Genomic DNA, 13,827 nt, shown 5'->3' on the forward strand with positions numbered 1-13,827 from the left:
AGCATGGAAGTGTAAGCCGAATAAACCCTTTCCTCCCCAACTTGCTTCTTGGTCATGATGTTTGTGCAGGAATAGAAACCCTGACTAAGACACCAACCCAGCACAAATATTCTGGCTCATATCTGCTTAATTTTCTGTTAAGACTGGGAAAATACCAGGTACATAAACCTTAGCTCGTCCAGCTCCTGCCAGGTGGAGAGCCACTCTGACAGAAACCTCCTGTTCAACTTGGCAGGTGGTTACAGCACTGGGCAGAGCCTGGCACCCGGAGCACTTCCTTTGCAGTGGTTGTTCCACAACCCTGGGAGGCAGCAGCTTCTTCGAGAAGGATGGGGCTCCCTTTTGCCCCGAGTGCTACTTTGAACGCTTCTCCCCACGATGTGGCTTCTGTAACCAACCCATCCGACACGTAAGCTCTGCAGACCCCCACCCATTAACCTGTTTCAGAGAGGACTGGCCATATGGAGATCTATCTCTTCCACCTACCTCCACGCCCACCCTACCCTGCCTCTTCAGTTTTTCCTCTTTAGCCCCAAATTCTTTGTTAGTTCTTCCGCCTTCCCTGGGTTCCCAGAGGGAAGTGGAGGGAAGAAGGGAGAGGTGACAATAGTGTCCTTTTTCCGTTTTATGCAGAAAATGGTTACCGCCTTGGGCACCCACTGGCACCCAGAACATTTCTGCTGCGTCAGCTGCGGAGAGCCTTTTGGAGAAGAGGGTGAGAACTGAAACTTAAAAGTTACAGGCCCACTTTTCTCCTCCCCATAAGTTTTCTTCAATTCCATCTGGCCTTTCCATCCATGGGTCCCAACTCCCGCCTCTATCCCCACCCACCGCGCCCCTTTCCCTGTCCTAGACCCTATCCTTCCCTCCCTGTTCCGCATACCCACTGCCACGCTTCGATCTTGTAGTCCCGCCCACACCGTCTGTCTCCGCCCCCAGGTTTCCACGAGCGGGAGGGTCGTCCGTACTGCCAGCGGGACTTCCTGCAGCTGTTCGCCCCACGCTGCCAGGGCTGCCAAGGCCCCATTTTGGATAACTACATCTCGGCACTCAGCGCGCTCTGGCACCCAGACTGCTTCGTGTGCAGGGTGCGTGGCTGTGCGGAGCGGGCTAGGAGCCCAGGGTGGGATGATTCGTTGATTAGTCGCTTCACTTCTGCTGTAAAGCTGCAGGAGCCAGGGTGGATGCTAGTTATCCGCACGGGTTACCTGGTTAGGGTTTCGGCTTATATTTGTTAATTCTTCCTTCTGGTAGGAATGCCTTGCGCCCTTCTCCGGAGGCAGCTTTTTTGAGCACGAGGGTCGCCCTCTGTGTGAAAACCATTTCCATGCTCAGCGTGGTTCGCTGTGTGCCACGTGTGGCCTCCCAGTGACTGGCCGCTGTGTTTCTGCTCTGGGCCGACGCTTCCACCCAGACCACTTCACCTGCACATTCTGCCTGCGCCCACTCACCAAAGGCTCCTTCCAGGAGCGCGCCAGCAAGCCTTACTGCCAGCCTTGCTTCCTGAAGCTCTTCGGCTGACCTCCTCTTGGGATCAGAGATCTCCAAAACCAAGCCTTCAAAAACACATTCGTGAAAAAGACTGAGTCCTCCAGATCCTTGGCTCTGGAGCTACCCAGGCATCCTTGCTCCTTCTCCCACCCCCATCCCCATTGTGGCCCAGCCACTGGAGAGGCCTACCCCTAAGGTGCTCTAGGTTTGTCAATTTCAGAAAGGGCCCCACTAGCCTGGAATATAGCTCTCACTTTGACACGCTTCTGGTTCTCTAGTCTGACCAAGTAGAGGCCAGGATGTCCCTGTTCACCCATGGCTCACTATTCTGTACACATTTTTTTTTCTACAAACATAAAAACACACTCCACACCTTACAGTGCCAGAGAACCTTGCTTTACTACCCAGAGCCCTTGCTCTGTGCTCTGAGGGCTCCAGGCCACAGCTCTGGGGAGGGGACAGAGCTGCATCCCCTTGGGGATAACAACAAATAGCAGATGAAGGCAGGCATGGAGAGGTATGCCTGTAATCCCAACGTGGAGGCCAGGGCAGACTATCTTCAGTTGCATAGCAAAATTGAGGCCAGTTGGGTTTATAAGACTATCTCAAAACAAAACAAAACAAAAACCCCCAAACCTCTGGAAACCAAAATTCAAAGCAATGGCAACAGAGGGGAAGATGTAGTAGTTCATGACTCTAATCCCAGCATGCCAGAGGCAAGTTCAACACCAGTTCAAAAACAGGCTGGCTGTGCATAGTGAGTTCCAGGCCAGCCTGGCTCTTGGGTATAATAGAAGACCAAGTACCAACAGGGTGGGGTTGGGGCACTAGAAGACCCGGGTTCGATTCCTAACACCTGCAACTGTCTGTAACTCCAGTTCCAAGGAGTCCAACACCTTCTTCTGGCCTCTGTAGGCACCAGGTACACACATGGTGCACAGACATACATGCAGGCAAAATGCCCCTTCATATAAAGCACGATTAAAAAAACCGGGGGGTGGGGAAGGAGAAATGGTTCAGTGATTGAGTCCTGTACTCAGAAGATGTGTTCAGTCCCCAGCCCCATATGGTGGCTCCCAGTCATTTGCAACTCCAGTTCTGAGGAGTTGAGGACATCATTTATTTTAAAAGACATTTTTAACATAGGTCTTAACTACAGAGTCAAAAGAGAGGCACTGGGGAAGAAAGGAAGATAGGCTTCAAACCATAGGTGTGGGCTCCTGCAAGACAGGCAAGTCAGCTCAGTTCTAGAGGTGAGTACATAGGATTTTAACTGCTAACGAGTTTCTCAGGCACCGTCTACTTCTCTGTATTCCTCTTTTTGGTACTTAAGATTGGGTGGATGTCTGGACAAAGTGGGAGCTACAGAATGGGAAAAGATCTTTACCAATTACACATCCGATAGAGGGTCTATATCAGTATAAAAAGAACCAAAACAAAACAAAAACCTGGACGTTAAGAAATCAAACAGCCCAATTAAAAAAGGGTCCAGAACTAAGCAAGTTCTCGAAAGATGAAACACAGCGGCTAAGAAACATTTAAGGGAGTGCGCAGCATCCTTAGTCATCAGGGAAATGCAAATCAAAACTATCTTGAGCAGCACTTGGGAGGGAGACCGAGTCAGGCCTCCTGATCTGCAGGGTGAGTTCCAGAACAGCCAGGGCTACACAGAGAAACCAACAAAAACAAATGAACAATCAAACCCCCCTCCCAGATTACTTGGAGATTTCATCTTACTTTAATCAGAATGGCAAAGATCAATAAAGCGAATGACAGCCCATGGCGGTGGGCATGTGGGGGGAGGGGAGCACTTATGCATTGCTGTGGGAGTGCAGACTTGTCCAGCCACTGTGGAAATCAGTGTGGAGGTTCCTCAGGAATCAGGGAATGGATAGATCTACCTCACAATCCAGCTGTTCACTCTTGGGCATACCCCAAGAGTGAACACCCTACTGTAGAGACACTTGTCCATCCATTGCAGCTCTCTTCATAGTATCCAAAAACTGGAAATAGCAAAGATGCTGTTGATGGGTGAATGGATAAGGAAAATACATTCTATTTACACAATGATATATTATTCAGCTCTTTAAAATGAAATTCACCAGTAAATGGATGGAACTAGAAAAAAAAATGATTCTGAGCAAGGAAACTCAGATCCAGAAAGACAAATGTGGTATGTATTCTCCTATGTGTGGATGTTAGCTTTTAAGCTCTCAATAGACATGCTACAATCCATATAATCACAGAGGTTAGATATGGAGTAAGGGACTTGCAGGGTAGATTGTCCAAGGAAGGGGAAATAGAATATATATAGTTATGGAGAGACAGGAGAAAGGAGAACAGGAAGATTACACGGAAAAGAGAAGAAAAGAGGAAGATAAGAAAGGGACTGTGAGAGAAAGCTAATCCTAAAGGGCCATTGGAGGGGCGGCATAGAAACCTGCTACTGTAGAGGGCCATTGGTAGAAGCCTCTAAAATATATGCATATAGGAAAGGAATCTAAAGAGAGTCACCAAATAATGGGGTAGACAATGCTTTAGCGAGACACCTTCCACCACCAAGGGGAACATCCAGTGAGAGGAATGGGCTACGTCTAGTTGAGTCATCGTTCAAAGGAGACCCAATGAAACCCCCACACATCTCAGGCTATTGGTTGCTCTCCACAACCTGATGGTAAGGCCTTATTGCCGAAGACAGCACTTGCATTATCTCATCCGACACAGAGAAGTCAAGCTGGTGCCTAACAGGAGTCCTCACCCTTACTAACTAGTGTTCGTAGTATTGGAATGTACTCTCTGCATGCCACCAAGGAAGGAAGATAAACACCCACTCAGCTACAAACCCTTCAATCTATAATATGATGGCTTACCTGCATGATATTCTGGTGCAACCATGGCACAAACACTGTGGGAGGAACCAACCACTATCTGGTCGGATTTAAGGCCCATCCATGAGATGGAGCCGATGTCATGCTGCTCGGGTGGTTGAGAACCTGAGACTAATAGACCTCGGGGCAAGCCAAATACTAAAACAGTGGTTCTCAACTGTCCTCATTCCCACACTACAGTTCCTTGTATTGTGGTGACCCCCAACCATAAAATTAATTTTTGTTGCTACTTCATAACTAATGTTGCTACTGTTATGAATCATAATGTAATTATCAGATATGCGACCTATGTGAAAAAGGTCGTTCAACCCTCAAAGGGGCCATGACCCACAAATTGGGAATGGCTGTGCTAAGGGATGTGGCAATTCTCTTGTGCCCAGAGATTAGTGTCTTTCTCAATCAGCCATCATCAGAGAAACTTTTTCCTGCAGTATAGAGGCCCGAGACTCAGAAGTAGACAGTATGTAAAGTGGGAGACCTTGGAGTGTCCAGTCCTTAATGGCATGTCTTCCCTCAGGAATCAGGGAACTAATCAGAGAGAAACAAACAAACAAACAAACAAACACCCGATTATAAGAGACCCAGGGGATGCAAGACACTAAGGAAAGAGTGTTTCCAGACACAGCAGGACTGATGAGCTCACAGAGACTCTGACAGCACAGGTCTGAGCCAAATGGGGTCCCAGTGCTGAGAGGCGGAAGTGGACATGAACTCCCATCCTTAACTAAGAGGCATCTTCACCTGATAGCCACTTGCTGTTGGGAGGTGTTTGCCTGCTTCTCTGAGGCAGAGAGAGACAAAACAAAACAAAATGTCTGCCTGCTAGGCAGAGAGTCAAGGCAGGTCAGGGTCCGCTGGCAGATTTCCTAGCCTGCCGAGGCATGGACCGATAAGAGGAGGTGCACTTGAGGCTCAAGGTGAGGGCTGAAGATTCTATTGACCTTGGCGGAAGGAACAGGGAGGTTTTTGGATGGGAACAGATGTCTTGTGTGTATATTTCAGCAAATTGTTTTTGTTAGCTCGTGGCTTTGCTTCCCACGGCACTGCATAGTATTAAAAGGCTAAGAGAAATAAACTCACTGCTGTCTGCTGCTGGCATAGTATCGACCCATAGCCTTCCCATATCTGCCGCTTGCATCTTCTTTCTGTCTGCTCTTTAATCCTTGATTTCCCCCACCCTCTTCATACCGGCTTCTTCCAGTACACCTGCAAAGGAAATATTAGTTTTCTCCAATGGAATCTTACTGGGTATAGGAGCCACACGTAAGGGCAAGTCCTTCGCATGCCCTGCATTAGACAGCCAACATAAGATGAACTCAGTGGTGTTAGATTTCAGTCCCAGGACAAAGGGCTGAGGTTCCTACTTAACATATCGAAGTGGACCTGGCTTCAGGTTCTCCTAGCATCTCTCAGCCCCTGCCTGGTTTTTGTTGTTGTTTTGGTTTTGCTTGGTTGTTTTGTTTTGTTTTGAATTTTTTATTGGTTATTTTATTTATTTATATTTTGAAATTTATCCCCCTTCCCTGTTTCCCCTCCACAAGCCCCCTACCCTTTTCCCCACCTCCCCCTGCACTTCTATGAGGGTGCTGCTCCCCCACCCACCCACCTACTTCCTCCTCACTGCCCTGGCATTCCCCTATGCTGGGGCATCAAGCCTTCATAGGACCAAGGGCCTCCCCTGTCACTGATGCCAGATAAAGCCATCCTCTGCTACATATGCAGTTGGAGCCATGGGTCTCTCCATGTGTATTCTTTGGTTGGTGGTTTAGTCCCTGGGAGCTCTGAGGGGTTGGTTGATACTGTTGTTCTTCCTATGGGGTTTCAGACCCCTTCAGCTCCTTCAGTCCTTTCCCTAATTACTCCACTGGGGTCCCTGTGCTCAGTCCGATGGTCGGCTGCAAGCATCTGCATCTCTGTCAGTAAGGCTCTGGCAGAGCCTGTCAGGAGACATCCATATCAGACCCCTGCCTGTTACAGGATCCCGGCTGGCTTACCAAGCCCCCTACTTCTGCAGCCCAGGTATTAGGCTGGGCTGCCCCTCCCCCAGCTGCCCTTCCCTATATAATCCAACCATGTTCTCCTGCCTCTGGGGCTCCCCCCCCTTCCCTCTTCCCTTTCCTTCTCTCTATCTCCCCTCATGATTCAGGGTCCTGTTCACTCTGGACTCACCCAGATGTCTCTGCCTCTGGCCATGTTTCCCCACATATCTATAATAAACTTTCTCCTCCACCATACCTAGGACCCGTGATGTCTTTACTGATCTTTTGTTTGTATATTATGATTTCATACTTTGTATTTTTTATTGGTGTGTGTGTGTGTGTGTGAGAGAGAGAGAGAGAGAGAGAGAGAGAGAGAGAGAGAGAATGTATGCTGCCTGCCTGCTTGCCTGCCTGCCTGTCTGCCTGTCTCTGTATGTATATGTTTCTCGTACCTTTCATTGTTTTGTTTTATTCTGGTTGTTTGCTTGTCTGTTTTCTAAAGAGAGAGGGGAAGGAGGCTTGGAGTTAGGAGGGTGTGGAGGGGAGGGAGATCTTAAAGAAGATGAGGAAGAGAAAATTGGCCAGAATATATTGTATAAAAATTTATTCTAAATTTAAAAATAGATATTGGGTGGGTCTGGGGTGCCATGTCAATTGAACCTGGGTCTTCTGGAAGAGAAACCAGTCCTCTTAACCATTTCTCCAACCTTCCTGTTAGAATTCTTGCTTCTCAGATGGCAAGAGGCATTAACCAGTTTCTTGGGTGAGTGCCTTATGGTCCATGTATTCAGCAGGTGCTTGCATATGAATTTTTCATCCTACTGTTTGGTGAATAAACACCCCATTTCCTAGCCCACTGGTGGTTCAGTCTGAGGTGCATTCTGTGTAGCATTTCAGGCCACTGGGGGCTGGGCTGCAGCTTCACATAGGTTCTATCTGTTAAACAGTGCATCACTTTGTGGTCCTTCTTTGTCTCACTTCCTCTGCTCCTTCACATCCTTACCAGAATCACCAGAAAGCAGCAGCTTCGATGCTGTTGAGGTAGAGTTAGGCCCTAAGCTGGAATGGATGGTTCCAGAATCTCAGCATCCTGGGGTATAAATCTCTTCAGGACTGTCTTCTTGGCTGGCCTTCCATATCACATCCCCTCTTCTAAGGGTTATTCTCAGTCAAAAGACTTGGGAAGCAGTGGAGAATCTAGGTGACTTAAACTTTTGTAACTTTATAGATGGGACATGTGTAAATGGGCAGGGCACTCAGCATGCCTGCTTTGGAGGACAGCATAGACTCAACTAGCCTTTGAGCAAAACCATTTGAGGACAGAAAAGTGCTTTTGTACTGAGCATATGCAGGCCTTTTCTGGTCATTTCTTAAACAATATGGTAGAACAACTATTTTCATAGCATTTATATAATTTTGTGCCTAATACGGAATTTTGAGATAGCATAATATCTGAGGATGTGTGTCAGACTGGAGCATCCTTAGATCTTCTCATCTGTAGTGGGTTCTGGAACCAAGACCTCACAGGTACTGAGGAATGAGTATCCTTGAATTATCACATGAATTCTTGGCTTAAGATGATGGCGACCTGTGCTGTTCTATGAAGATGGTGATGGAATCAGGACAGAAACTTCCACCAAGTCCTCATCAAAACACCTTCCACTCTTATGTCTTTAGAGGCTGTATCCTGAAACAAATATTTAAAAGAACTCTGCCCTCTGCCCTCTGCCCACTGCCCTGTCTCTGTTCAGCCCCAGCCTTTTCTTATCTTGAGGTCTTCTTTTGCTTCACTAGGCGTTCCTTAAACACAGGCTATCATATTCATCTAAAACACCTGTCTCTGTTCCCCATTTCAAGGATCCTTGCAGCTGCCAGAGTCAGATAAGTCCTCCTGACTCAGGATGACACTTTCTGATTCCCAGTCTTATCAATTCTAGAAAGCAGATATGTGGAAAATTTCCAGCCCTTCCTAAATGCAGCCTGTGCTAAATAGTGGGCTACTAAGAATGAATCCGGTCAGTCAGTCTGCTGTGGAGGAGTCTTTAATCTGCTGGAGAGAGAGACCTGGACCTAGACAAGTACCCCAGAAGCATCCAGAACTATATCAGGAAAGTCAAGGAAGCCTCCTCATTCCTCCTCTTTCTCTTAAGGGCTCAGAATCAAAGCCGGGGCATTTGTGCATGCTGGACAAAGGTTCCACCACAGTATTATTTACTTTTATGTCACAGTGACCAAAATACCTGACAACAACTTAAATGAAAAAAAAAAAAAAGAGCTCATCTTGGCTCACAGTGTCAACCCATGGCAGAGAGGCTGCGACAGACCAGCTTGGTGCGTGGCTGCGGAGGCTTTTCACATTATGGTAGACTAGCGAGCAGAACAAGCAGGAATAGGCAGTATTATCTTCAAAGTCTCGAGTCTTCCTAAATAATGTCACTATCTAGGACTCAGACATTCAAAACATGAGACTGCGAGGAACACTTCATATTTACACCATAACAACCATTGAGTTTCCTTGCCAACCCTTGAGGTTTTGAGACTATAGGTTATTGCGTAGTCCAAGCTGGCTTTGAACTTGGGGTCCTCATGTATCTACCTACTGAGTGCTGAGCTTGTAGCTCTACACCACCACCGTGGACTGAGAAATACTTTTTTAAAGGTATCATAGACAAGATACTGAAGGATGAGGAGAACTCGTCATTTACAAGGCAGGGACAAACTTCTCCAAGTAAAAGACAAACACACTCAAAGACTTGAGGGATATGAAAATCTTCAGCACAGGAAAAGACTTTCTGAACAGGACCCTGACAACACAGGCATGAACACTTATAATTACTAAATGGGATCTTACAAAGCTGAAAAGCTTTTGGATAGCAAAGGGCACCATCATTTGAGCAAAGAGGAAGCCTACGGAATGAGAAAATATTTACCAATTACACATCTGACAGAGGTTAGTTTTTGGAATATACAAGAACTAAAAAACAAAAACAAACCTGAACATCAAGAAAAAATAGCCCAATTTTAAAATAGGGTATAGAACTAACACAAATGACCAAGAGACATTTTAAGAGTTCAACATCCTTAGCAACCAGGGAAATGGAAATTAAAACTGCTCTGAGATTCATCTCAGTTCTATCAGAATGGCCAAGATCACTATAAAAAAAAAATGGTAGCTCATGCTGTCAAGAATTCTGGGAAAGGGAGACACTTATGCATTGTGGGAGCACAAACTGGTACAGCCACTGTGGAAATCACTATGGAACTTCTTTCAAAAGCTGAAATTCAATATACCATTGCATTCATCTCTCTCTCTCCTCTCTCTCTCTCTCTCTCTCTCTCTCTCTCTCTCTCTCTATATATATATATATATATATATATATATATATGTGTGTGTGTGTGTGTGTGTGTGTGTGTATTTTGTATATGCTCAGGCCAGGGAGTGGCACTATTGGAAGGTATGGCACCGTTGGAATATGTGTGGCCTTGTTGAAGTAGGTGTGCCACTGTGGTTGTGGGCTTTAAGACCCTCATCCTAGCTGCCTGGAAGCCAGTATTCTGCTAGCAGCCTTCATATGAAAATGTAGAACTCTCAGCTTTTCCTGCACCATGCCTGCCTGGATGCTGCCATGTACCCACCTTGATGATAATGGACCGAAACTCTGGACCTGTAAGCCAGCCCCAATTAAATGCTGTCCTTATAAGAGTTGCATTGGTCATGGCATCTGTTCACAGCAGTAAAACACTAAGTAAGCCACCACTCTTGGGCATCTACCCAAAGGACTTTACATCTTACTACAGAGACACTTGCTCGTCCACATTCACTCCTGCTCTGTTTATAATAACCAGAAGTGGGAAAGAGCCTAGACGTCCATCAACTGACGAATGGACAATGACAATGATGTGCATCCATGCAAAGGAATATTATTCAGCTGATAAGAAGAATGAAATTTGAAGATATATGAACTGAGCTAGAAACTGTCATTCTGAGTGTGGTAAGCCACACCCAGAAGGACAAACACTGAAAATATTCTCTTATTATGAGAATATTAGCTTTTAAACTTTAGATATGTGTGCTTAATTCATAATATCCACAGAGGTTTAGGTAGTTATTAAATAACCAGGGAGGAGAAGGGGATTTTCTATAGCAGGGGAAATAGAATATAAATGGATAAAGGAAAATTAACATAGGGGGATTAAATGGGGGCAGGGTAAGGGGGACATAAGGAGGGAAGACTAACACTAAAAAACTTTTGAAAAGTTGTAAGGATCAACAGAGGAGCTTCCTCCTGCTGCAGATGGGAGCTGATACGGGAACCAACAACTGGACAATAAGCAAAGAGAGGGAGAGAGGGAGGGAGAGAGAGAAGGAGAAAGAGAGGGAGAGAGAGATGGAGAAAGAGAGGGAGAGAGAAAAGGAGAAAGAAAGGGAGAGAGAGAGGGGGAGAGAGGAGAAAGAAAGGGAGAGAGAGAGGGAGAAAGAAAGGGAGAGAGAGAAGGAGAAAGAAAGGGAGAGAGAGGGAGTGAGAGGGAGAGAGAGAGAAAGGCAGAGACAGAGACAGACTGAGAGAGACAGAGACAGACAGACTGACTGAACTTGTAGTACTCAGTCTTAAATGAGATGTCTAAGAAATCCTCATCAAATCCCTTCTCTGAGGGCTCAGAAAAGTCTACATAAAAGGAACAGAAAAAATGTAAGAATCAGAGGGGATGAAAGACACCAACCAAACAAGGCCTTCTAGACAGGACAGGACTAATGTTCACATGAACTCACAGAGACCATGGCAGCATGCACAGGGCCTGCCCAATACTTATGGGGTCCCAGCACTGAGAGGGAAGTGGACATGAGCCTCCATCCCTGACTCCAAAGCTATCTCAAGTTAGTTTTCTTCAACAGAGTCTAAATGAGTATACAAACCACACTTGAGGGTGGGCTCCATGCCCAGCAGTAGCTAAACAACACAAACTCAATAGTATTTGGGGAGGTATTTTTGTCTCATAATGCTTTGTCTGGGATTTGCTTTTTTTTTTCTTATAGGTCTTCTGCGTATATATTTTTATGATTTTTAAATAATTCTTCCTTTTAAATTTCTTTCAACTTTGTTTATTTAATGTGTATGAGTGTTTTGCCTGCATGTATGTCTATTCCCCACATGTGTACAGTACCTGAGGCAGTCAAGAAGAGAGCACTGAAATTCCTTAGAACTGAGCTACAGACTATGTGGGTGCAGCGATCTAACCCAGGTCCTCTGGAAGAGCAGCCAAAGCCTTTAGCTGCTGAGCCATCTGTCCAGCCCCCTTTGCTTATATATTATGGTTTCCAATTTTGTGTTTTATGGGATTTGTGTGTGTGTGTGTGTGAATCTATGTGTCTCTGTGTCTATATGTGTTTCCCGTGCCTTTCCTTTGACTCTTTTATGTTCATTTGTTTTTGTTTTATTCTGGTTTTATTTTATTTTATTTTATTTTAGATGAGTGTTTTCTAAAAAAGAGCCATATGGAAACCTACTACTGCAGAAACTTCCTAAAATATAAACATACATCAATGGAATTTAAATAGAGTCATCATATAATAAGGGAGACAATGTCCCAACTGGACATCACATGGTACCAAACAAAAGTCCCAGTACCAGGAATGAGTTACCATCTTATGAAGTCATTAACCATAGAGAACTAATGGTAGCCTCAATCATTACAAAAGCTGTTGCCAAGGTTACTGGGTGCTCTCATACCCTGATGGTAAGACCCTATGGCTGAGGATGGTACTTATTGATATCATTGAACATTGAGAAATTGAGCTGTGTGACTAGAAGCTTCACCCCATCGACGATGGTCACAGTGCTGCAAAGTGCTCAGGAGGAAGGTAATCAGCCGTCCCCCTCAGCCACACCCTGAGACTCACACCAGAGACCTGCTCAAAGGGCGTGCCCACTGGCGCACAAATATTATGGGAGCAACTGACCACTTTTGGGGGGGTGTATTTAAGGTCCACTCTATGAAATGGGACCCATCCCTGACACTGCTAAAATGCCTGAGAACCTGAAACTAGATAGAGCAAGGGCTCTAAGGGAAAGCGCACTACAGTTATTCTGCTATGGGCACAGGGCTATGACTCCTAATGACATATCGCTGGCTACATCCATTGGTCAGTGCATCACTGAAACCTCACCAGAGGAGCTTCTTGGAGTAGACGGTGATTAACAGGACTGTCCGTGACTGGACGACTTGCAGAGAGTGAGACTTGGGAGCACTCAGACTTCAATGGGATGCTTGAGTCTCACCCCTCTGCAGGTTCTATACAGGAGGTGCAAAGATTGTAAGAGTCAGAGTTGGAGGTCGCCTTCAGGAAAGCAGAGTGAGACAGACACAACACGGAACTCACAGACCGTGATAGCATGCACAAGACCGATATCTGAACTCACAGACCATGCTAGCATGCACAAGACCAATGTCTGAACTCACAGACTGCGATAGCATGCACAAGACCTGCACAAGTTCGAACCAAATAAAATCCGAGCATGGAAAATGAGATGTGGGCACAAAGTCCCATTCCTAAGCAAGAAACTACTTGCAGTTGACAGCTACTGGGAGAGAGAAATGGGTTTTCTTCATTGGAGAGACACTGGGTGTTTCAACTGTACCCCAAGGCAGGCCACGCGCTCAGGAAGAGTTGGACAACACAAAACACACTCCGTGTTTGGTTTTCTGTTTGCTTGGGTTTGTTTTTGTGCTTTTCTTCTTCCTTCCTTCCTTTCTTTGTTTCTTTGTTTCTTTCTCTCTCTCTCTCTCTCTCTGTCTTTCTCTCTCTCCCTCCTCCTCCTCTTCTTCCTTCTTCTTCTTCTTCTTCTTCTTCTTCTTCTTCTTCTTCTTCTTCTTCTTCTTCTTCTTCTTCTTTTTTGATCAGAGAGGGGAGGGGATCTGGGAAAAGTTGAGGGAGAGGAAGAAATTTGCCCAAATATATTGCATAAAAATTTTTAAAAATAAATTTAAAACAATTCTTAGGATAGAGCAAAGAGAAAGTAGAAAGTATTTGGGTTGGGAAGGGCAGGAGAGTGAAGGAAATGTGATTTTTTCCCTCTAGGTTTTGTATGGCAGAAGTCAGGGGAGGCATGTGTGACAGTCAGGCTGAGGAACATGTGTGTCCTGCTGACTGTCAGGGGGTGCTATGGAGGACTTGTGCGGAGGACACTGTCAGAGTTGGATTCAGACCTTCCTAATCAAAGCTAGAGGGTGTATTTTCAGAGAATGCAGGAAGGAACTTTGCTTGGAACACTGGGTATAGGATGGATCCTAAACCCAGGAAGGAGTGATCTTGAATTCCAAATGGTCCAGCGCCCCAGGACCAGCCTTCGGCCTTGATAGATCCTGATTCAGCTAAATAAAGCTGGAGAGGGAGGCTGAGACCTGGGGGACTTGTCGGCTCAGTGCTCCTGAGGTAACCATTAATCCTTCCCCCAGGGGAATCCAGGGAC

The 13,827-nt window shown here is 45.9% G+C and overlaps 1 protein-coding gene across 6 annotated transcripts in view; it reads left to right on the forward strand.

The window, feature by feature from the left end:
* The window catches only part of Tgfb1i1 (transforming growth factor beta 1 induced transcript 1), a 7,624-nt gene extending 5,756 nt beyond the window's left edge, over positions 1-1,868 (forward strand). For all 6 annotated transcript variants that reach the window (XM_021166733.2, XM_021166734.2, XM_021166730.2 and 3 more), the window contains 4 exons: positions 236-409; positions 634-715; positions 940-1,088; positions 1,255-1,868. In XM_021166733.2, the coding sequence (XP_021022392.1) occupies positions 236-409; positions 634-715; positions 940-1,088; positions 1,255-1,521 (672 nt within the window). In that variant the 3' untranslated portion in view covers positions 1,522-1,868. The remainder of the gene's footprint in view (positions 1-235; positions 410-633; positions 716-939; positions 1,089-1,254) is intronic.
* Positions 1,869-13,827: the final 11,959 nt, after the last annotated feature.

The sequence above is a fragment of the Mus caroli genome, chromosome 7 (genome assembly GCF_900094665.2).
Source record: "Mus caroli chromosome 7, CAROLI_EIJ_v1.1, whole genome shotgun sequence".
In the NCBI taxonomy this organism is placed as follows: domain Eukaryota; kingdom Metazoa; phylum Chordata; class Mammalia; order Rodentia; family Muridae; genus Mus; species Mus caroli.